The sequence below is a fragment of the Mobula birostris genome, chromosome 17 (assembly GCF_030028105.1).
Source record: "Mobula birostris isolate sMobBir1 chromosome 17, sMobBir1.hap1, whole genome shotgun sequence".
Taxonomy (NCBI): Eukaryota; Metazoa; Chordata; class Chondrichthyes; order Myliobatiformes; family Myliobatidae; genus Mobula; species Mobula birostris.
Window position 1 is genome coordinate 54,729,450 of NC_092386.1, and position 23,630 is coordinate 54,753,079.

Sequence of the window (23,630 nt, forward strand, 5' to 3'; positions counted from 1 at the left end):
CAAATGGTGGAGCTGCCCCAGATGTGAAGTATAAGTAGCCTTTTTCTTGCGATGATTGAAAACTGCTCCTGGATGCAGTGGAGGGTTCAGTAGATCAAGAGGTCATCTAACAAAAATACATTAGACCTCCAGCATGTTGAGTATTTCTACATTACAACACAGAAGCGTGCCTGTTATGCCAGTAATCTGTGTGAAGGACACAGCTAGCGGTTCCATGAACTCCCAACCAAAGATAAATTAGATGCAGCCCATTAACAGCCAGGCTTGCAATAGTCTGGAATTAACCACATTGCTCATTATCCAATAGCAAACCAACCAGAACTGAATGTTGCACTCAATGTTACCTTATTATACAGAATGCTGGTGTTTTATTCGTTCTTTGTATTTCACTATTTTTATTAACCGCAGCTGCACGACAATCATAATGTTACTAGGCTTCCAACCCCTCTGAATTGATCATCATTAGTAATTATTGTGGCTTTTTAGTCTCCGACTTTTATGTATAATGCCTACCGTTGCGCTATAATGTTTAATGGGGCCTTTTGCAAGTTTTCAACTTTCCTGAATAGTTTGGCTGGATTTAACCTCTATGTACACTAGTTTCATTTTATGATTATACCTGGTCATTGTTAGGATTCTGCTGAACTTTAGCAGAAAATCCAGATAAATTCTAAGTCACAAAGTAATTCCTCAAGGAAATTCATAGCAAGTGTTATGTTATATTGGCGGTCTTAATGCAATCGAATCACATCAGTATGGTTTTATGAAGGGAAATTGTTTTTTTAACAAATTTGCTAGAGTTCTTCAAGGTTGTAACAAAGAAGGGAATAGAGGGAATCTGTAAATGCAATGTATTTGGTTTTCCAGAAAGCTTTTGATCAGTTCTTGGCTTTCAAATATTTACTGTCTATATTAACGACTTGCAGGCAGGGTGAGGAAGAAGGTAAGGTATCAGAATTTTTTGTTGGTATGGAAATAGTTGGGATGAGAATATTTGGACTCTGCAGACTTAAAAGTAGATTGAATGAGTGGACAAATGGACCACTATAGGAAAGCTTGAGGACATACTTTGGTAGGAGGAATCAAAAGGGAGACTGTTATCTAAAAGGAGAAAGATTGAGTGGAATACAGAGGAGTCTAGGTATTCTTGTGCATCAAGTAGTTAAGAAAGCAAATGACATATTGGCCTTCATTGCAAGGAGGTTCAAATTTAGTAGAGATAGACTGTTAAAATTATACAGGGTGTTGTTAGGCTGCACTGGGAGTACTGTACAAAGTTTTTATCCCCTTATTTAGGATCATTGCACTAACATTGGCAGCAGTCCAGAAGAGCTTCATTCGTCCGAGACCTGGGATGAGTACGTTGCTGTTCTCTCACGCCTCTGTAATTCCCTTTACTCCACTGTAATATTTACACACCTGACTTCATCTTTTCCCTCCCAAACTGCAGGGTGAACTCTGTCAAATTATGATCACTGTCTCCTAAGGTTTCTTTACCTTAAGCTCCCTCACCAAATCTGATTTATTACGCAGCACCCAAGCCAGAATTGCCTTTTCTGTAGTGGGCTCAACCACAAGCTGCTCTAAAAATCCATCTTGCAGGCCTTTCCAGAGGTGCAGCGCCAACCTGATTTTCCCATTCTACCTGCATATTGAAATCCCCCATGACTATTGTACCACTGCTCTCTTTACCTGTCGGTTCTATCTCCCATTGTAATTTGTACCTCACACCTGGCTGCTGTTCAGAAACATGTACATACTGTAACTCCCATCAGCATCTTTTTATACTTGCATTTTCTTAACTCTTTTCACAAAGGTTCTAAATCTTTTGATTCAATGTCACTTCTTTCTAGGGATTTGATTTAATTTTTTGCCAACAGAGACACCTCACCCCCTCTGCCTACCTGCCATTGTCTATCCTTGATTCTTAAGCTCCCAACTATGATTTTCTTTCAGCCACCACTCAGTGTTGCTCACAATGTCATTCCTGCCAGTCTCTAACTTCGCTACAAGATCGCTTACCCCATTTTGTATACTACATGCATTCAAATACAACACCTGCAGTCCTGTTTTCATCATTCTTTTTGATTTTGCCTCTGTGTTACACTTCAACTCATCTACTGACTGCAATTTTTCCCTGTCATCTGCGTGTCCTTCCTCACAGTCTCACTTCAGACAGCATCTACTTGTATACCAACTGCCCCATCTTCAGCCCTATCACTACCGTTCTCATTCCCCTGCCAAATTAGATTAAACCCACCTCAATAGCTTTAGCAGCCCTCAAGGACATTGGTCCCACTTGAGTTCAGATGTGACCTGTCCTTTTTATTTTATACAGGTCATACCTTCCCCAGAAGAGATCCCAATGATCCAGAAATCTGAAACCCTGCTCCTGCATCAATTCCTCAGCCACACATTCATTTGCTAAATCAACCTATTCTTCTGCTCACTGGTGCACAGCGCAGGCGGCAGTCCAGAGATTACTAACTTTGAGGTCTTGCTTTTCAGCTTTCTATCTAACTCCCTATATTCTCTCTTCACATCTTCACCCCTTTTCCTACCTACGTTGTTAGTACCATTGTATACCATGACATTCGGCTGTTCACCCTCTCCCTTTAGAACGCTGTGGACTGAGCACTGTCACTGAGCTAGGGTCAGTGCCAGAGACCCAGTTGCTGTGGCTATGCCCTGGTAGGTCGTTCCCCCAGCAATATCCAAAGCGGTATACTTAGGTATCATTGAGGGGAACGCCCACTGCACTGGCTGCCTGTTCCCTTTCCCCCCTCCTGACAGTCACCCAGCTACCTGCCTCCTGAAACTTAGGGGTGACTACCTCCCTGTAGCTCCTATCAATCACCTCCTTATTTTCCCCTCTGAACCGAAGGTCATGCAGCTGCAGATCCAGTTCCTTAACACAGTCTCCAAGGAGCTGTCAGCTCGGTGCACTTCATGCAGATGTAGTTATCAGGGAGACTGGATGTTTCCCAGAGTTTCCACATCTCAAACAAAGAACATACCACTATATCTAGATTCATTCTCAATACACCAGCTATGTGCTAATAGACAAAGAAAGATAAAACAAAACTCTGTTCTCGATGAAGCCCTGTTGCACCAAAGTCTTTCTGCACTAAACTGGCCCACCAGTGTCCACTCCACTTACACTGCGCTTTTTATTGGCCCTTGCTAAATTACTAATACCCCAAGCAATCTCTCGCTCTGCAGACAAGTCCCGAAAGGCTCTGCTTGCTTTTTAAAGTCCACAAGGAAGTGTCTCCAACTCCCTCTGTGATGTACTGCTCAGCAGACATTAACCACTTGTTTATGTGAAATTAATCCTATTTTTTACAAAGGGATATAAAATGATGAGGCACGTAGATAGGGTAAATGCCCCTCATGATTTTATACACCACTAAATAGGCTCAATAGACAGTCCTTTCCCCAGGGTTGGGGAAACGAGAACTAGAGGGTTTAAATGTTTAAGTGTTGGGGAGGGGGGTAGATTTAATAGGAATTTGAAGGGTAATCTTTTTACAGAGGTTTGACAGCAAATGTTTGGGGCAGGTACAATAAACCTTTTAAAAGACGCTTGGACATGTTCATAAACAGGGAAGGCTTAGAAGGCTATGGGCCAAATATGGACAAATAGGAATAGCTTGGGAGGACATGTGGTTGTCACGGAGCACTCGGGTCAAAGTTGTTTCACGGCTGTATGACTCGATAGCTCCCATTTTTTATTCTCATCAACTCTCCCAGATACTACCACTCAGATGCACAATAGGGACAGTTTATGATGGCCAAATAATTTACCAATCGCACGTCTTTGTGTGGAGGAAATTGGAGCACCTTGTTAGTAACCTGATGTTATGATGTTATCCCCAAATTAACCATATATCTAAGCTTTTGAAAGGTGGAGGGAAAAGAAAGTATGACCATATCTGTATGAGACAAATTCAGCCAGCTGAGTGCCAAGATGGTCTTTTGTCCCTTGTCGTTTTGTGGGAGAAACAAATTGTTCCTACAGTTCTGATTGTGTGTTCAGGGGATGACACGACACCAGCTTTATTCAAGGCTATTTGCAGACTTCAGGGGAATCGTGAACAAACCTAACTAACAATGCTATCAGAGCAGTGATAGAATGGAACAGGGAGTGACAGGTTTTGGCTAACAAAGAATCAAGACAATGTGACAAGTACAGATTTAATTTTAATATATCGCGGTGGCAGTAAAACAATTATTGTCCTTTTCATTGGAATGGACACAGAGCAGGTCAAATATCTCATGAGGAATTTACATGCAAAATTATAGATTATTCATGATTTATGCTTTTTTTTAAGATAAAGAATATTTTAATGTTTCGGTTCTTGGAATGTTTTTGAAAGTAATATTTGTTCATACATTTCATAGAACCAGAAATATAAAAATACGAAAATCCTTAGAAGTGTGGCATTTCCCCAGTATTTTTGCTGGAAAACCATTTGCCTTGTTTATAGCAAAATAACTTTTGCACAGGGCTCATTTAATACCTTGTGGCAGGGTAAGGCAAATGCTGTTTTTCAGTTTTTGAAACTTTGAGGTGTTTTATATTCAACTTTGAGAATGGATTGGGTCCCATAGGTGGAGCCATTAAATCTGAGTTTTGTATACTGATGTCTGTTGACTTGTAGGAAGTGCCTAGATGAGAAATGATTTCATTCATGTGGTGATAGGGTTTAGTGTTACTGGTCCTTGTACAGAGGATGAGGTCCTCTGTCACCTTCCACTGGGTTTTCCTAGCTTTTTTCTGGATGGTCCAGAATCATAAGATTGAATCCCCCAATTCATTGTTGGTGTGAAAACAAGGGTTAAAATGCCGATGATTTTGTATTTCTGATAGCTCCGCTTGCCCTCACGGAGCACCTATAGTAATTTTTGGGTGACATTTTCTTACCCACTTAATAACAAATTGTTGAGTTAATTTAACATGGAGGAGAGTCTGTACCTTTCCCTCAAATACACATGCATGTATGCAAAACGTAGTTGACATCTTGAGGATTGTCCTGTATGTTGACGGTCCTTTGTAGCAGTTCACTTTGATAAGTTGTACTTTTCCTTTTCAATGCATTCTATGCTTCTGCTGTGTATAGAATGGTCTCCCATCTCAGATTGTGAAAGTGGGTGAAGAATTTTCTGTCTGACTTTGCATGTTTTCAGAGAGAAACCATCCTGTACTTTGCTTTGGTTGTGGGACTCAAGTTTATTACACTTGAGAATCTTGTATTTCTGTGAATGGTCTGGAAAGTGAAGGTGTAGAAAATTTGTTCCTTTCTTGACCTCAATCCAGATAATACTATCTCATTGGAAATTTCAAAGTTCAAAGTCAAACTTATTGTCAGAGTACATACATGTCACCACATACAACCCTGAGATTCTTTTTCTGCAGGCATACTTAGCAAATCTATAGAACAGTAACTAAACTGTAAACATCAGGAACTGTTAACTGTAAACAAGCTGTGCAAATGCAGATATAAATAAATAGCAATAAATAGCAAGCATGAAATAACAATATAACAGAGTCCTTAAGTAAGTATAGCTATTCCCTTTTGTTCAATAGCCTGATGGTTCAGGGGTAGTAACTGTTTTTGACCTGGTGTTGCGAGTCCTGAGGCACCTGTACCTTCCACCCAATGGCGGCAGCAAGAGAAAGAAGTTGATTGCTGATCAGGCTCATTGAAGCTAATGTTCCCATGTCAGATCTGTTCTGGTGTATTCTTGAATGGGAAAGCAGTGGAGGTTGGGAAATGTTTTACATTAAGGATTACTCAATTTTTCTCCAGGCCTTTAAAGATTTTATTGCATAGTCCATGTGGCTGAAATTTACTCTTATCTACAAGACCCAGAAGGTGAACTAACTCTGGTGTAGAATCTTACGTGGGCAGGTGGGTTTTGTCCGCCGTCATTGGCAGCTCATCTGGAAGAAGGATAAGATGGAGGAGATGGCGCCAGTGAACAACGCGACCAAAGTCGACATCTTTCAGACAATTTACGAAATGACATCTTTTCCTTCCTCTTCTTTCAAATGATTCAGCTAGTATTGGAGCAAGTGATCTACATCTTGATGGTGTACTTTCGGGCTGATTGAGTGATCTGGAACTTTGCTGTCTCTGAGGGAGTTTGGTGAGGTTTCGAAGGGAGGCCTGGAGGCCAAGAAGCCTAGAGACAGGGCACGGGCCCATGGTCAACTCTATTTCTCATGTTAAAGCATCAAGGAGGATTGAAATCAATGAGGACGAGAGCAGAAGACAAGTGGGTATTCAGCACCGTCTGCTTGCGAGCGACTGGTTTCTCTCTTGCTCTCGCTTGCTGTTCCCGGAGGACGGTGCCTGCGTTCAGTTGGTCTCTGCCTCATCTCACTCATCGCTGCCAGAGGAGGATGAAGGAGTCTTGGACTTTGGGCAAGGTTTCATTAACGTGGTTTGTGGATTGGATTCTGTAGTTCACGTTAAGGCGTGTTTCTGGTTTCTGAATGTTGTTGCTATGTTGTGCAATTTTGATTGAGGTGGAGGGCCTTTGTGGCCTGCAGTCAGTGAACAACACAGCATGAGATTGAACTGAACTGAGCTGTAACTGAACACCTCTGGACTGTTTGGATGACTTAGTGGTTTGACATTTTATATTCTGTGTTTCTCACTCTTTTTTTTGCCGTTTACATGATTCGTTCTTTTTTTTGCATGGTGGTGATTTGATGTTTTTTCTTTGAATGGGTTCCATGGTTTTCCTTGTTTTGTGGCTGTCTGTGGGAAGACAAATCTCAAGGTTGTACATATCTTGATGATAAATTTACTTTGACTTTGGTTTGAGCCAAACTGGATCATTGTGGTATGATCGGATGGTGGAACAAACTCATGGGGAGGGACATTTAAACACCTGCATGTGTCTGGGTGATGGAGGTTGCCTTCCTACACGGATGTAAACCTGATTTCTGTTAGAATTCCTACTTCTGTGAGCAGTGGCCTGGACACCTTGCTTTAGCGGCTGTTGGTTGCTGGATTTTCGTCTGTGCACATTTTGTGTTTTGAGCTGGAGGAGCTTATCTCTGGCTGACTGGTGCTCTTTCTCGATTACCTTGGGAGATGGAATGGGACAAGTTCCTTCCTTTCAGACATGCAGGTCAAGGTTGCAGTGGATAGCTTGGAGCTGATCTGCTGGGGAAGAGTTTTCGGAGTCGCTGCACCCCAAGTGCGCTGGAGGTCTCCTGAGCCAGATTGTACGTGTAGGCTGGCAATTGTCTTCATTTTACATTTGAAGAGCTTTCAGAGTACTTCACTCACTAAAGTCAAACACTTCATGGTCCATTCACTCTGTTTCCGAAATTGGGTCATTGAGGGCAACTGGAGCAGGCTGCGTCAGAGGTGAGAGTAGCCAGTGATGTACGGTGAGTATGGATGATAATGTCACCCTGAGCTCTAGGTGAATCAGTTAATGTGTGATAGACTGGCAGCTATTCCGTCGCCCAGCCCTTTCTTTGTGAAAACGGATGAATGCAGAAGATCTTCAGGGGCATTCTGGGGGGAGGGGTGGGATTAGCCTTTGAGGAAGGTGACTTGCTCAGGTCAGAAATGAGAAACGATTGTTTTATTGTGCTTGTGGGAGCCATACCCTGGGAATTATTTGAAATTGATTATTCTCACTAGTAAACAGATAACAGACAGAGGTTCCCATGGGTCTAAGACTACTGAGTGCACGTAGCTGTCAGGGTCAAAATGGTATCCAAAGCTGAGAATTTTATTTAAACGTGTTCAAAATGTTTACGGAGTAATGTAATATGAAACTGTTGCAATGCACAAAATGCGGGAGGATCTCGGCTGGTCAGGCAGCACCTATGGAAATGAATCAACAGTGGATGTTTCTGGCCAGGACCCTTCATTAGGACTGGAAAGGAAGGGGGTAGATGCCAGAATACGAAGATTGAGGGATGTGGGGGGGGGGGGAGGAGGAGTCATATCCCTCCTTGTGAAAAAGGATGAATGTGTGTTGTTGCAGTGGATTTCTAGCATCTGCTGAATCTCGTGTTTGTGAAATTGTTGGCCTGGTTTGTTTTGGTATAGAAGTTAATCACTGGAATTGGAGTCACAGTGCTAGAGAAAGATGCAGCATAGAAACAGGCCCTTCAACATGCCGAAACAACACCGCCCATCGGTCACCCATTTATACACTTCTACTCGTGTATCAGTCTCCCTCTTTTTAATTCTGCTGGTGTTCTTACCAGTGCTCTTCTCCACACTTGGAGCAATTTACAAGTGGCCATTTAATGTATTAATCGTTACATCTTTGGGGTGTGGAAGGAAACCCGAGCACCCCAAGGAAACCCACGTGGTCACGGAGAATGTGCACACTTCACACAGGCAGCATTCTGTTATGTCTTGTAACACTAAACTAATTCAAAGGAAGACATGGGCATCCGAAATGTGGGTCTGACTTCGAGTTTACTTAAGCAAGGCGCTCATGTATCAAATGGTAACATGATGACATATATAATTCATGTATTTATACATATAATTCATAATGAATTATTTAAATGAATATGAATGCTTAATCAAACAATAGATATACAAGATTACTCAAGTATTATTGAAATATTAAATATACAACACGTCCTAAGCCAGGATTGAACCTGGGTCACTTGGCGCTACGAGTTAGCAGTTCCACTATCCGCACTAATGTGTCGCCTATGATAATCTAGGAACAGCAGTAGGCCATTAGGCCCTTCAAGCCAGCCCCATCATTTAAAATGTGTTTAACTAATCTGTGCTGCTCTCAAATCCTGTGCCATTTCTCCATACCCCTCTAATCCTTGATCTCCAAATATCCACCTCCACTTCAAATACTCCTAATGATCCAGAGTTCCACCACCCTCAGCAAAAATAAATTTTTAGTATGACCTTTCTCAATATTTGGCAGCCATGTTATCTTGGATGTAGCCTCCAGAACTTCCTCATTATACTTCTATCTTTCTATCTCCATTTTTTTGCGTCACCCTTCAGAAGATGTTTGCCAAGTCTTTAAACAAATTAACAGATGATACCACCATAGTGGACCAAATCTCAAATGACGATGAGTCAAAGTACAGGAAGGAGATAGAGAGCCAAGTGGCAACAACCTTTCCCTCAATTTCCCTCAATAAAACTGTTTTTGATATCCCTTGCACTGACTTGGTGCACTGTTGTAATAAAATCGTTGTAGCATATGGATGGCATGCAAAACAAAAGTTTTTCACTCTGTCTCAATACATGTGACAATAATAAACTGATTTATCAATTTTGAAACAAAAGACTGTAAATGATGGAAATCTGGATCAATGCATATCTTCAATCCTCTCCAAACTTCTGTCCATGTTCTTTCCAGTCCATGTGAAGGGTCTCAGTCTGAAATGTCAACTGTTTATTTCCTTCCATACTTGCTGCCTGACCTGAGTTCCTCCAGCATTTTGTGTGTGTTGAGCCAACTTACCAACCTGACCAATTTACCAAAACTTATTGCCATAGTATTTTCTTCTTACTGGCTTGACATCAAATTTTATCTGATGACACTCCTGTGCAGCTCCTTGGGAAATTTGAGGTCTTAAAAAGATACTATAAGTTGTTGTGTATGCACAACCACAACATTCTTGTACGTGATTATAATCCAAGATTTCTGGTCATTAAGTGGATTCTTTTTAATCATCTTCTGTTTCGGAGCCTGTCCACCTAAGCTGGGAGCGAGGTCATCTTGGTCTAAGATTTGGAAAGGTCAGGTATGGGTGATGTAGGGGTTCCAGGCCCAAAGTGTATTGATGCAGCAGGGCCGGGTCCCAGTGCAGTGAACGACCTGATGTTTGGACAATTTAAATGCTGGACCAGATGGGTTGAAAGGGCAGGGTGTCTGGGCCAGAGGCAAGGGTTGGGCTGCTTCTGCTTGCTTTGTGTTTACTCTGCTCTCCCCGGCGCAGAGGCTGTGGGCCTTGCTCCAGCTGCTCCGGGCTTTGTGTCTATGTATTCACTTCCGTTCTGAATGATGTTGCTTCCTTTTGTTGTTTGCACGATTTGTGTTTTTTTTTTCTCTCTCTCTGTGCATTGGGTGTTTGCTAGTCTTTCTTTTAAATAGGGTCTTTCGGGTTTCTTGTTTTGTGGCTGTCTGTAAGGAGACGAATGTCAAGGCTGTATAATTTATACATACTTTGATAATAAATGTGCTTTGAACTTCATTACTTTCTAATTTTCAAAGTTCTAAGTTCAAAATAAATTTATTATCGAAGTACATATATGTCACCATATACTACCCTGAGATTAGTTTCCTTGTGGGTATACTCAAGAAATAATAACCATAATAGGATCAATGAAAGACTGCACCAATCTGGTCATTCAACCAGATTGCAGAAGACAACAAGCTGTGCAAATGCAGAAAGAAAGAATTAATAATGATAAGTTATTATGGTAAGGTATAAAAGCCAAGACCAACAGGCTCCTGGACAACTTCTTCAGCACGCCATCAGACTTATTAACTCACGCTGATTTGAGTGTATTTCTATGTTACGTTGACTGTTCTGTTTTTTATAAATTACTATGTTTGTACATTGCACATTTCGATGGAGACGTAATGTAAAGATTTTTACTCCTCATGTATGTGAAGGATGTAAGAAATAAAGGCAATTCAATTCAATAAATAAGCCATAAATACGGGAGAACATGAGAGGAAGTGTTCTTGAAAGTGGGAACATTTCGGTGATGGGACAAGTGAAGTTACCCCCTTTTGTTCAAGAGCTGGATGGTTGAGGGGTAATAACTGTTCCTGAACCTGGTGGTGTGAGTCCTAAGGCTCCTGTACCTTCTTCCAGATGGCAGCAGTGGGAAGAGAGCATGGCCTGGGTGTTCAGTGTCCTTGACGATGGATGTTGCTTTCCTGTGACATCGCTGTACGTAGATCTGCTCAATGGTGGGAGGTCTTTACCCGTGACGGACTGGGCCGTATCCACTACTATTTAAAGGATTTTCCATTCAAGGGCATTGATGTTTCCATACCAGGCTGTGATGCAGCCAGTCAATATACTCTCCACCACACATCTATAGAAGTTTGTCAAAGTTTTGGATATCCTGCTGAATCTTCGCGAACTCCTAAGCATGTTGATGTGCTGCTGTGCTTTCTTTGTAATTGCACTTAAGTGGTGGGCCCAGGACAGGTCCTCTGAAATGAAAACATTAACACATTATGCTGAAATTTTGTGAGAAATTGTTCCAAGTGTAATATGTTCTGAGCATGCCCAGTGTGACTTTTATTGGTTGAAATGAGAAAATATACAATTGTAACATTTCATTCTTTTTGTCTTCTTTTCCAGAGGGGCGACTGCATCTCCAGGATATCCCGTCCATAACCAGCAGAGGGCACCTGGATGCCACCCCAGACCTAGTAGTGGACTCTTCCTACTACAGCAACTTTTATCAGCCATCTCTCTATCCAGCTTACTACAACAATCTTTACAACTATCCCCAGTACCAAGTGGCTGTGGCAGGGGACTCACCTGCTTCTGATGTAGGTTCAACTTTGGGAGGGACAACCATGAAAAACAATCTTCGAGGACTGTCTGCATCATTAGTTTCTGGCCAAGCAGGAAGCCAGTGGCCGGTAAGATCAACACTGAGGTTTTACTATTGTCACTTTGCTGCTTTGTGTTAATTGTGTGCATAAGTGACTTTTTATATTATATTTTGGATGGTTTATCTATAGAAACCTGGGGTATTTTTCCTGATCCTTTCCTTAAGGAATGTCCATTGCCAGCTGGAAGAGCAACAGGAATGGGGATGGAACCTGTAAGATTGTGGGCTTTTCTTGTTACTTTACAACTCTGTGAGTCCAGCTCTTCAACAGGCATTAGTCTATCACTCAGTGTGTTTGAGGAAACTGGAGGCTTTCAAAAATGTGTCCAAAAAGCAGTTCTAGGCACCAGTGATGGGCCAGTGCCAGGTTCAACAATGAACCCAGGAGGATTTCTAAGGCAAGAAGTAAATGTTTGAACTTCTGACCACCAGATCCTTAGGCCCACTTTAGCGATACACAGAGGGTCTGAGGCCCAGCAGCTGTTGGTCTCTACTGTGTACCTTTTGTTCCTAGTTTTACAGTGCAGATGGAGTGGTGGTAGAATGATACACTCATGTTAAGGGCCCACATTCTGGGTGGGTAGAAGATTAGAAAGTTCATGTAAACTTGGAAAAATCCATTCTAAACTCTTTAAAAGAGGCAGTTTTAAGAACTCCGGTTGAATTAATCTCAGTGAATTCTCTTTAGTCAACCAATGTACTTATTAATGCAGCTATCCAGTGGATATCTTCCTGTTTCCTTTCTCCTCAGTTATTTTACATTTTTTACCCTGTAATGCTTTCATGATTCCAACCTCGCTCCTCCCACTGTTCCATGTGTTGTACGGTTTGCAGGACATCTGTTCCGAGTGTCTTCAGTCAGTATAGAAAAGGGAGGGAAATTACTTTTCTTTTGCCTCAGCTTCTTCCGCTGACTGGCAGAGTTTGGATAAAACCACTCAATAAAAAAAATGATGATTTAACCCTTAAATGTGTTGGAGCGAGTTGAAAAGTAAATGCCTTCAAAAGCTCAAGGCCACCTCCAGCCCAATCACTATCAGGTTTTAAGGAGCGGGGTAGATGAAAGGGGTGTGAAGGAGTCCACAATTGTGGTAGCTGCTTAAATATTAAAATGAGTTGCGAGGCCATTCATTTAATCTGTTTTAATGCTGGCAGCTGGGTTGTGCAGGTTTCTTGAAGCTTGGCAGCCCAAAGGAGTGGGTTATTGGCAAGGACAGCTTATGGGAGAAGTTAAATACCCTTACAGCTCTTCCTATCACCAAGAGTGTTTTCCTTCACCAGCCAGCCAAGCTCCACGCCAGCTAACCATCTGTTAATATTGTAACTGAATGCCAGGACAGCGTAGCTGTTAAGGGTGACACTGTTACAGCCCGGGGTGCCGGAATTCAATTCCAGCACTGACTGTAAGGAGTCTCTGTATGTCCTCCCCTTGGAGTGCGTGGGTTTCCCCAGGGTGCTCTGGTTTCCTCCCACAGTCCAAAAACGTACTGAGTAGGTTACTTGGTCTTTGTAAATTGCCCCGTGATTAAGTTAGGGTTGTCAGGAGTTGTGTGGCTCGAAACGTCGGAGGGGCCTACTCGACGCTGTATCACTAAATAAGTAAATTGTTACTCACTTTGGTATCTGTTAACAACTGGTTGAGCTAATCAGTTATTGTATTGAATATCTAGTAGAAAGTTAGTATTTATATTGGTGTGTTTTAATTTTCAGAGAAATGAAAACGATGAGAAAGTAAGTACATTTTTATTCATTTTATTTATCTGCATGGTAGCTTCTCTCTGAACTGCTTTCTGGTTTAACATCTTCAGTTTCTAATTTTTTTTTTGTCTTCGTTCTTCAGCTGCATGTGCGAATTTTATGTTTTTCCTTGTTCTTGTTTTGTCTCCTGACAAGATTTGCTCGATCACCATTTTCTTGTAGCTGTGATGTCCTGTGCATGACTTTCACATCGTGGCTCTTTGCATTCGCTGACTGGATAATGGTATTCTTGCATTGACAGCAAGAATTTTATCGGTCTGTAAAATATACACATAAATCCAGTACATTTTATAGGGAACAGGAGGCCCTGTATACATTATGGGTGAAATTTCTGGCAGGATCTCAGACATAACGGGTGGCTTACTGAAAAAAATACAGACATTGCATCTGGAGAATGTCTTGTATTCAAATGCTGTAAAATGTAAAATTAATTGTGTTACTTGTTTCATGAACATTTTATGTCTTAGGAAATGCCTTTGTTAAAACAGCTATTAAAGAAATATCACATCTACACAACGCAGTTCAAATAATACATCTGACAAAGTTTCCAGAACGGTCACCAGTACCACTCTGAACAGGATGTGTACAATTTGGTAACATTTTAAAAAAAGGTACTATAAATACATTGCGCAAGCTTTGTCATACTGTACTGGAATGAAATGAAAACTCTCGAGAGCTCAAAGGAAAAAGACCCAATTGTGTCATTAAGTATGACTTGACCAGAAGGAAATGATACCTGGAGTCAAAAGCTTTACCCTGGAGTTGCAGATGTCAAGTAAGTCTGAATTACTTATTCTCTGGTTAAGTTAATCACAAAAAAGTAGAGCCAAGCATACTCCTAAAATGCAAAGCACCTAACTCATGCTCTCACTGTTCTTTTAAGAATTCCTCTTGCGTAAGTGTACCTTACACCTTAGTTTGTGTATAGACTTTTTTTGTGATCACGGATGAACTTGCACGCAGTTAATTCCAGTACTTTCATTAAGTGTGGTTATTTAGGAGAGTATTTTGGTCCTACTAGAGATTACTTGCAGTTATGAGGGGCTTTTGTCATGATTTGGCACTGGGAGTCAAATCAGGAGAACCCAGCAGAATTTTACTTTCAGCAAAGGGCAAGAACTGCCGTCAGTAAACATTCACGACTGGCCATTGAATGATTGGAAAGTTGTTTGTTGGCAGACACTCTCAGGGGTTTGTTGGGTATAAATGAAAATCTCACAAGGCACATAGCAATTCCTTACACCACCCACAGAAAGCCATTCTAAGGTCATTGTCTGCATGAACATCACTATGACGTGTCAGCACAAATGACAGAGCTTCTTCATCGAGATGCTGATTGGCTGTGGTCTACTCTTGCCATCACGGCCTAGATCAACAGTTTATTGCCTCATTTACAATTCCTATGTCCTTGACAGCCTCTTTCCAATTTCCGTCTTTTGAAACCAATTCCCAAGATGGAACTTTGTATTTTGTGACTGAGATGGAAGAGTTGGAACGCTCCAGTGTTGGTCTTGGTGCTTATTGAGGTACGGACAGTATGCTGTTATTAGACGGAAGTGGAAAGTGGACATGACACTTCCTTGGCTTGTCAGTTTTCCCTTCGGTGACCAAAATCATCCACCGTTATGTCATGCATTTGCTTCTTGGCCTTTCAAGCCCACCTTTTGAGGGTCCCCCAGTAGTGAAGGCTCGGACACGACTGCTGTTTGACATACCTTATCTCTTTCATTCTTTTTCAATCCTTTTATTAATTTCATAGAATGAAAACGTAACAAAGCAAAAATAGAAGTAGTAGGAGATACATTGTTACATTTAAAATGAGGTATTGTAAAACCAAATAGTAAAAACTGACAAAGCTTCCAATCGTGTAGAGTAATAATGAATAATACAAAGCAAAAAAAAACTGAAGAAAAATCATGAAAAAGAAAAAAAAAACACCCCATCCCAAAAAAAAACTAAGCTAAACAGAATTTGTCAACTAAACTAAAAGACTTGGGCAACACTAACAACTTGAAAATGGGAAAGAAGAAAACTTTAGTGTCGACGACTCCATTCCTCTCAACCAACAGTACAGAGAAATAAAACAAGTTTGGAAATGATCAAATTACATCAAATGAAAATGCTGAATGAATGGCCTCCAATCATTCAGTCTTTGGAATACTTTGAAAATCTTTTTCCATTTAATTAGATGGTTTAAAACATTTGTATTCCAAGAGACAAAATTAATAATGTGAACCATAATTTGAGATTAACTCTTTGGTAAGTAAAGGGTTAACCATAATGTAAACTCATGAAATCGGAAGAGGAATACATGATCAGAGAGGAACTGGAAATCTCGACACTGCGGACATCTTTGTAGTTTTAAATCCGCCCAATAGAAAAAATTAAAAAAGAAAGAGACTACCCCACCCACCAACCCCAAGAACCCCGAAATAAGCCAGAGAAGGCTGAAGAAAGCACTAACTAACACTAACTCTAACCCCATTTCTGCAGGAGGCAACTCCAAAGATATATGTTATATAGAACAGTGCACAGACTGATGTGGCATTTGTTACTGTTTGCACATGACTACTTATGTATCTGTTTCACCTTAGAATTTGGATCTGGTACCCAGTCATGTAATTATGCTAAATTCTGCTGTGGACTTACAGAAGTAAGGTGACCCCAGACTATTCTGTGCCCATTTGTTCATCAGAACTTTGTAGGCTGAAGTTGCTTTCACTTAACTTGTAAAAACCTGTACTTTTTCCCATCTGGAGCAATTGAGAAAACACTACGTATACAGAATATTATAAACACAGTGCATGCTTGCATGCTGCAAGTTACTTAGCATATACCATGTAGACGCTACATCCCAAGCAACACCATTATGCTCATGATGCATGCTTATTAGCTGCTATGAATTAGATTAAAGCTGTGCATTTCAATTATCTTTACAAGCTACAATTCCCTACTGAGCTTTTCTCTTGTATGCCTTGTAAATATTCCTGATGGAAGGTAACAAGACCGATGTTTTTACAGGCTTTGTGTTGCACTTTACAGTTACAACGTACAGGATAGCCAACAACATTGTTGGCAGCTGCTTGTCTGGTCTATAGGATGCTCCAATGCAATACTGAGATACATAGAAACATAGAAAATAGGTGCAGGAGTAGGCCATTCGGCCCTTCGAGCCTGCACCGCCATTCAGTATGATCGTGGCTGATCATCCAACTCAGAACCCTGTACCAGCCTTCCCTCCATACCCCCTGATCCCTTTAGCCACAAGGGCCATATCTAACTCCCTCTTAAATATAGCCAATGAACTGGCCTCAACTGTTTCCTGTGGCAGAGAATTCCACAGATTCACCACTCTCTGTGTGAAGAAGTTTTTCCTAATCTCGGTCCTAAAAGGCTTCCCCTTTATCCTCAAACTGTGACCCCTCGTTCTGGACTTCCCCAACATCGGGAACAATCTTCCTGCATCTAGCCTGTCCAATCCCTTTAGGATTTTATACGTTTCAATCAGATCCCCCCTCAATCTTCTAAATTCCAACGAGTATAAGCCTAGTTCATCCAGTCTTTCTTCGTATGAAAGTCCTGCCATCCCAGGAATCAATCTGGTGAACCTTCTTTGTACTCCTTCTATGGCAAGGATGTCTTTCCTCAGATTAGGGGACCAAAACTGCACACAATACTCCAGGTGTGGTCTCACCAAGGCCTTGTACAACTGCAGTAGTACCTCCCTGCTCCTGTACTCAAATCCTCTTGCTATAAATGCCAGCATACCATTCGCCTTTTTCACCGCCTGCTGTACCTGCATGCCCACTTTCAATGACTGGTGTATAATGACACCCAGGTCTCATTGAACCTCCTCTTTTCCTAATCGGCCACCATTCAGATAATAATCTGTTTTCCTGTTTTTGCCACCAAACTGGATAACTTCACATTTATCCACATTAAATTGCATCTGCCATGAATTTGCCCACTCACCTAACCTATCCAAGTCACCCTGCATCCTCTTAGCATCCTCCTCACAGTTGACACTGCCGCCCAGCTTCGTGTCATCCGCAGACTTGGAGATGCTGCATTTAATTCCCTCATCTAAGTCATTAATATATATTGTAAACAACTGGGGTCCCAGCACTGAGCCTTGCGGTACCCCACTAGTCACTGCCTGCCATTCTGAAAAGGTCCCGTTTATTCCCACTCTTTGCTTCCTGTCTGCCAACCAATTCTCTATCCACATCAATACCTTACCCCCAATACTGTGTACTTTAAGTTTGCACACTAATCTCCTGTGTGGGACCTTGTCAAAAGCCTTTTGAAAATCCAAATATACCACATCCACTGGTTCTCCCCTATCCACTCTACTAGTTACATCCTCAAAAAATTCTATGAGATTCATCAGACATGATTTTCCTTTCACAAATCCATGCTGACTTTGTCCAATGATTTCACCGCTTTCCAAATGTGCTGTTATCACATCTTTGATAACTGACTCTAACAGTTTCCCCACCACCGATATTAGGCTAACCGGTCTATAATTCCCCGGTTTCTCTTTCCCTCCTTTTTTAAAAAGTGGGGTTACATTAGCCACCCTCCAATCCTCAGGAACTAGTCCAGGATCTAAAGAGTTTTGAAAAATTATCACTAATGCATCCACTATTTCTTGGGCTACTTCCTTAAGCACTCTGGGATGCAGACCATCTGGCCCTGGGGATTTATCTGCCTTTAATCCCTTCAATTTACCTAACACCACTTCCCTACTAACATGTATTTCCCTCAGTTCCTCCATCTCACTGGACCCTCTTTCCCCTACTATTTCCGGAAGAATATTTATGTCCTCCTTAGTGAAGACAGAACCAAAGTAATTATTCAATTGGTAAGTCAAGCTCCACATTACTGTCAACTCATTCACTAATTCTAAGGGAAAATTTAAAGATCACGTCCTCAAGTACAGCATGATGCTCATGGTTCAATGGACAGTAGTGATCCTTTACCTCCTATATGCTTCTAAGACATAGACTACACAATGTATCACACAGCACTAAAGAGACTACCAACTCTGATCCTCAAAAGCTCTCCAAATACCCAGGCAGTATAATCAAATAACACTAACATCCTTTCTCAAGTCAAATTTCTAGCAATGAGACCCTAATTACACTCTGTTAGCTCCATTAGGCAGGGAACATCATGTATTAATACAATATAATATAATACAATATCTTAATACAACATACATGTATTCCAACCATGTACTCTAAGTGGGACATTGATCCTCAGAAAAGGCCCCTATTTTTGTTTTAACTTATAATCTCTTACGATCAAAGTAAGTACCCAGTATACTACGCTGAGATTCATCTCCACGGACAGCCAAGAAACAAAGAAAACCAAGAAAGAAACCCATGGAACTGGTTCAAAGAAAAAACATCAACCCCCCCCTCCCCCCCACACACTAACAAATCATACAAATGGCAACAAGAAAGAGTGAGTGAAACCACAGAATATAAAACACAAAATGGAAGCGTCCGTATTTAGCTCAGCTCAATGTTCATGGTGTGCAGGCCGCCCCAATTCGAAGTTGCCCAAAAATAACAGCAGAGAGAGGAGCGACCATAAAGCAGATAACACATCGTAATATGAACTGCAGTCCAAATACAAACATGTCGAGTAAACCTTGCTCCAGCACCATTCTCTGACAGATCATTGGAATGCAGAGGCCTTCCCCCTGGAGCAACAAGGGAGAGAGAGAGAGGCTGTCACTTGCAGACCCCCTCCTCCAGCATCAGCGAGCGAGAGGCTAGTAAATGGTGTTGAACTTGCTCACCCTCAGCATCCACCTCGATGTTTTCAGTCTTCCTCAGCGAGATCAGTGAGAAATGGAGTCGATCATGGGCTCGTGCCCTGTCTCTAACCTTCTTGGCCTCAAGGCGACTCATCTCCCGGTTCCTTCTTGGAGATAGCAAAGCGCAAGATTGCTCGATCGACCGGAAAATACACCATCAAACTGTGGATCATGGGCTCCAACAGGACCAGAACCACATTTAAAAGGAAAAGAAGATGTAAAGGTCAAGGAAACAGTTTTGTGGACAATATGGAGAATGTCGCCTGTGGTAACGTTGTTCGCTGGCACCATCTTCTTCTGGATCATCATTATTACCTATTGTCAGGATTTGCCTGAGTTGCTGAAGAAAGAGAAAGGAAACAGTTGCAGATATGAGAAGGATTTTCGAAGAGCATTGTCTAACACAACTAAAGTGAATAATGAAGGTTGTAATCATGAAAGAAAACCTGATTGATTTGTGGCCTTTGAGACTTGGCATTTGTTAAAAGATTGATTGAAGCTGTGGATAGCCATTCTCTTTCATCACTTGTCTCTTTAGTGGTCTGTCGCTATTTTCCAGGAGTTCTCAGTCCTAAGCCAAGTAACATTGTCTGCTGTTTACTAATGCTTAAGTACGTCTCTTTGAAATCTTGTTTTAGCCTGAGAGAATAAAGTAGAATAGTCAGTCAGTAATTTCAGTCAATAATTATGCCATTTCTTGCTTGCCCACCAGAACATACAGATTGCCAACATCTGTTTACAGCAGTAAAGATTAGTTTTGAGATTATAAATTCCTTTTCAAGCAAACTTCAACAAATCTGTACAGTTTCACTGCTCATTTCTAGCATTTGACTCCTAACCAATAACATGATATGGATTTTAAGAAAAACATTAAATCATTTTACTAGTTGCATATTTTCCCTTTTATGCATTGTGATGTTTTGACAGAAAAGCCATTAGTCTTTAAATAAGTAATTGTCATTGTATCAATAATAAGGAAAAATACTTTTACAATTTTTAGTATGATTGGTTAATAAAAACAATGCAAATGAATTTGAAGCAACACACACAAAAGTTGCTGGTGAATGCAGCAGGCCAGGCAGCATCTCTAGGAAGAAGTACAGTCGATGTTTTGGGCCGAGACCCTTCGTCAGGACTAACTGAAAGAAGAGCTAGTAAGAGATTTGAGAGGGGGAGGGGAGATCCAAAATGATAGGAGAAGACAGGAGGGGGAGGGATGGAGCCAAGAGCTGGACGGTTGATTGGCAAAAGGGATGAAGGATCATGGGACAGGAGGCCTAGGGAGAAAGAAAAGGGGGAGGGGGGAAGCCCAGAGGATGGGCAAGGGGTATAGTGAGAGGGACAGAGGGAAAAAAAGGTGAGAGAGAAAAAGAATGTGTGTATATAAATAAATAACGGATGGGGTACGAGGGGGAGGTGGGGCATTAGTGGAAGTTAGAGAAGTCAATGTTCATGCCATCAGGTTGGAGGCTACCCAGACGGAATATAAGGTGTTCCTCCAACCTGAGTGTGGCTTCATCTTGACAGTAGAGGAGGCCGTGGATAGACATATCAGAATGGGAATGGGACATGGAATTAAAATGTGTGGCCACTGGGAGATCCTGCTTTCTCTGGTGGACAGAGCGTAGGTGTTCAGCGAAACAGTCTCCCAGTCTGCGTCGGGTCTCGCCAATATATAGAAGGACACATCGGGAGCACCGGACGCAGTATATCACCCCAGCCGACTCACAGGTGAAGTGTCGCCTCACCTGGAAGGACTGGCTGGGGCCCTGAATGGTGGTGAGGGAGAAAGTGTAAGGGCATGTGTAGTACTTGTTCCGCTTACAAGGGTAAGTGCCACGTAAGGATAAATAAATTTGATGTCAATGAAATTAAATAATGAAATGCTGAATTGAAATAAAACATGAAATGTATGGAATAAGGCTGCAGGGGTTAAGCGAATAGACAGACACAGTAAAATGGACAGATGCGATAAATATTTAATTCTAGAAATGGTCACAGCACAACAGTATTGCACCCCGGGGTGTCAGAGTTTGGGGTGCAATTCTGGCATTCTCTCTAAGAAAGTTTGTACGTTCTTCCCGAGTTCACATGGATTTCCTCCTGCAGTTCAAAGATGTGCCAGCTAGTAGGTTAATTAGTCATTGTAAATTGTCCTGCAGTTAGGCTAAGGTTAAAATAGGTGGTTGCTGGGTTTGGTGCGCCGGAAGGGCCTGTTGTGCACCGTATCTCAATCAATCAATCAATCAAATAAGTGAGTAAATAAGCAAATTGGTCACTAACTGAAAGAGGAAGATCATTTCAAACATTCTCAAATATTCTGATTTCTTTATTTATTTTATAATCCATGTTATTAAGAGTCTTCCTTTCAGTTTGGCCCCTGCTTGTGCATTTCTACATGGAAGTTTGTGAAGCTCCTCAAGTCATCAAGTTTATTGCCATTTATACATGTGTAGTATTGATTGAATTGTGAAAAATTGTTGCCACTCTAGGAAAACTAATTTGGATGGGTTGCTGACTCATATTTTCCCTTAAATTGTATTATATCTTTAAGTTATTCGAAAGCTTGATCATAATGAGCTATGTTACATTTGAAGGTGTACCTGCTGTCTAACAATCTATCCTCTTTTATTGTTTCTTCCTACAGGTATTGCCCAAGTATCACCTGTCTGTACCAGAGACAAAACCTGTACCTTACAGGACTTTGAGTCATACACACCATCTGTCACATGCTGCAAGACTTGCTCAATAAATTGGCTCATGACAAACTCAGTGGAGTAGCTTGCTGACTTTAAAAATCTGGAGGGGAAGGGGAGAATAATATTACACTGCCTCTTGCCACTGTCTTCACAGTAGTCCTGAGATCTGTCTCTTTGCAGATGTCTGGAGCCGCTCAGGGTGTGCCCAGCGACAGTGATGTGATTGGAGAACATATGCCTGTCAGTATAAAGCTACGCAAGCCAGCCTAGCCATCTGGCAGAAATAATGGATCATTGGCCAGAAAGCTAGCTGGACCAGATGGCTATTGAAATGCCAGATAAGATTGCGTTAGCTACCGGGCCTTCTGGTGAACTAGGCCAAGGACCAGTGAATCACTGTAGGACAGAGGTTCAGCATACTGAGCAACCCTGAAAGTTGTAGAGTGCTACATACTTCAGTCAACCCACTTCCATAGGAAGTTGGAAGTGATGTTTCTGTGATTGTTTGCACTTCAGCATGGTATTCTGATGTTTCTTAAAAAATCCCTTTGCTATCTCGGATCATCCGTTAGTCTTGCGAGACCATGGATCTGCGCCTGGAAAGTCTTCACTCTCCAGGGCGCAGGCCTGGGCAAGATTGTATGGAAGACCAGCAGTTGCCCATGCTGCAAGTCTCCCCTCTCCACGACACCAATATTGTCCAAGGGAAGGGCACTAGGACCCATACAGCTTGGCACCAGTGTCGTCACAGAGCAATGTGTGATTAAGTGCCTTGCTCAAGGGCACAACACATTCCCTCGGCTGGGGCTCAAACTTACGACCTTCAAGTCACTAGTCCAATGCCTTAACCACTTGGCCACGTGCCCACACTATCTCGGATACCTCATATTCAATGGTAGTTCAGTTTTCTGCTGAGCACGAGGCTGCATTAATAGCATTTGCTGAGGTTTTCATAGTTAGACAAGCCTTCCTTAACTACTGTGGGAGCATTGGAGTGAAAATATAAGATCACTTATGACCAGTTTCATCTAGCTATCATTTGTGGGCTTTACTAGCTAGCTAGCTTCCCCATTTGCAGCTCTTAATTAATGATTTTACTCTCAATAATGAAATGCTTAGTAGTAATATACAAAAGGTATTAACAATTGAAAACTAAGAAAAGCAAACGTTCTTAAACACACGTGCTGCACTAACGCAGCCTGATGAGGTGGTTCACTCCATCGTGCTTTTCCGTTAAATTTAAGTTTTTATTGTCCTTCTACCATAAATGAATACTGCCAAATGAAACAGCAAGGTGCAAAACACAGTACCAACAGTTTTACATAGCACACGGCACATATAGCACATACAAAATAGCAGTAAAATACAGTCACACAGAAAAAAAACATAGTCCGAGTCCCCGAGTTCCATGAATGTTGCAGCAGTCTGCAGTCAAATACAATACAGCTTGTCTTCTGCCGAGCAAACACTGGAGGGCAGCACTGATGCCAGCATGGACATTGCGCCATACTGCCTCCGGCACCAACTCTGTCGCCTCTCTCCTGGGCAGCTGCAAACAGGCTACACCGCAGCTTGAGGCCTGCAGTTCCGCCAAGCCAACGCTGGAGGGATGTACTGACGCCAGCATGGATGCCGCACGGCACCAACCCGATGCCTCTCTCCAGGGTGACTGCAAACGGGCGACACCACGGCTGGAAGCCTAGTCCTCACTACCACTGAGAACATGCGGCTCCCCGCCAA

General features: G+C 41.8%; 1 protein-coding gene across 1 annotated transcript in view; it reads left to right on the forward strand.

The window, feature by feature from the left end:
• The window catches only part of dmrt1 (doublesex and mab-3 related transcription factor 1), a 115,342-nt gene that overhangs the window by 39,837 nt on the left and 51,875 nt on the right, over positions 1–23,630 (forward strand). The window contains exon 3 of the mRNA XM_072281151.1: positions 11,348–11,634. Coding sequence (XP_072137252.1) covers positions 11,348–11,634 — 287 coding nt within the window. The remainder of the gene's footprint in view (positions 1–11,347; positions 11,635–23,630) is intronic.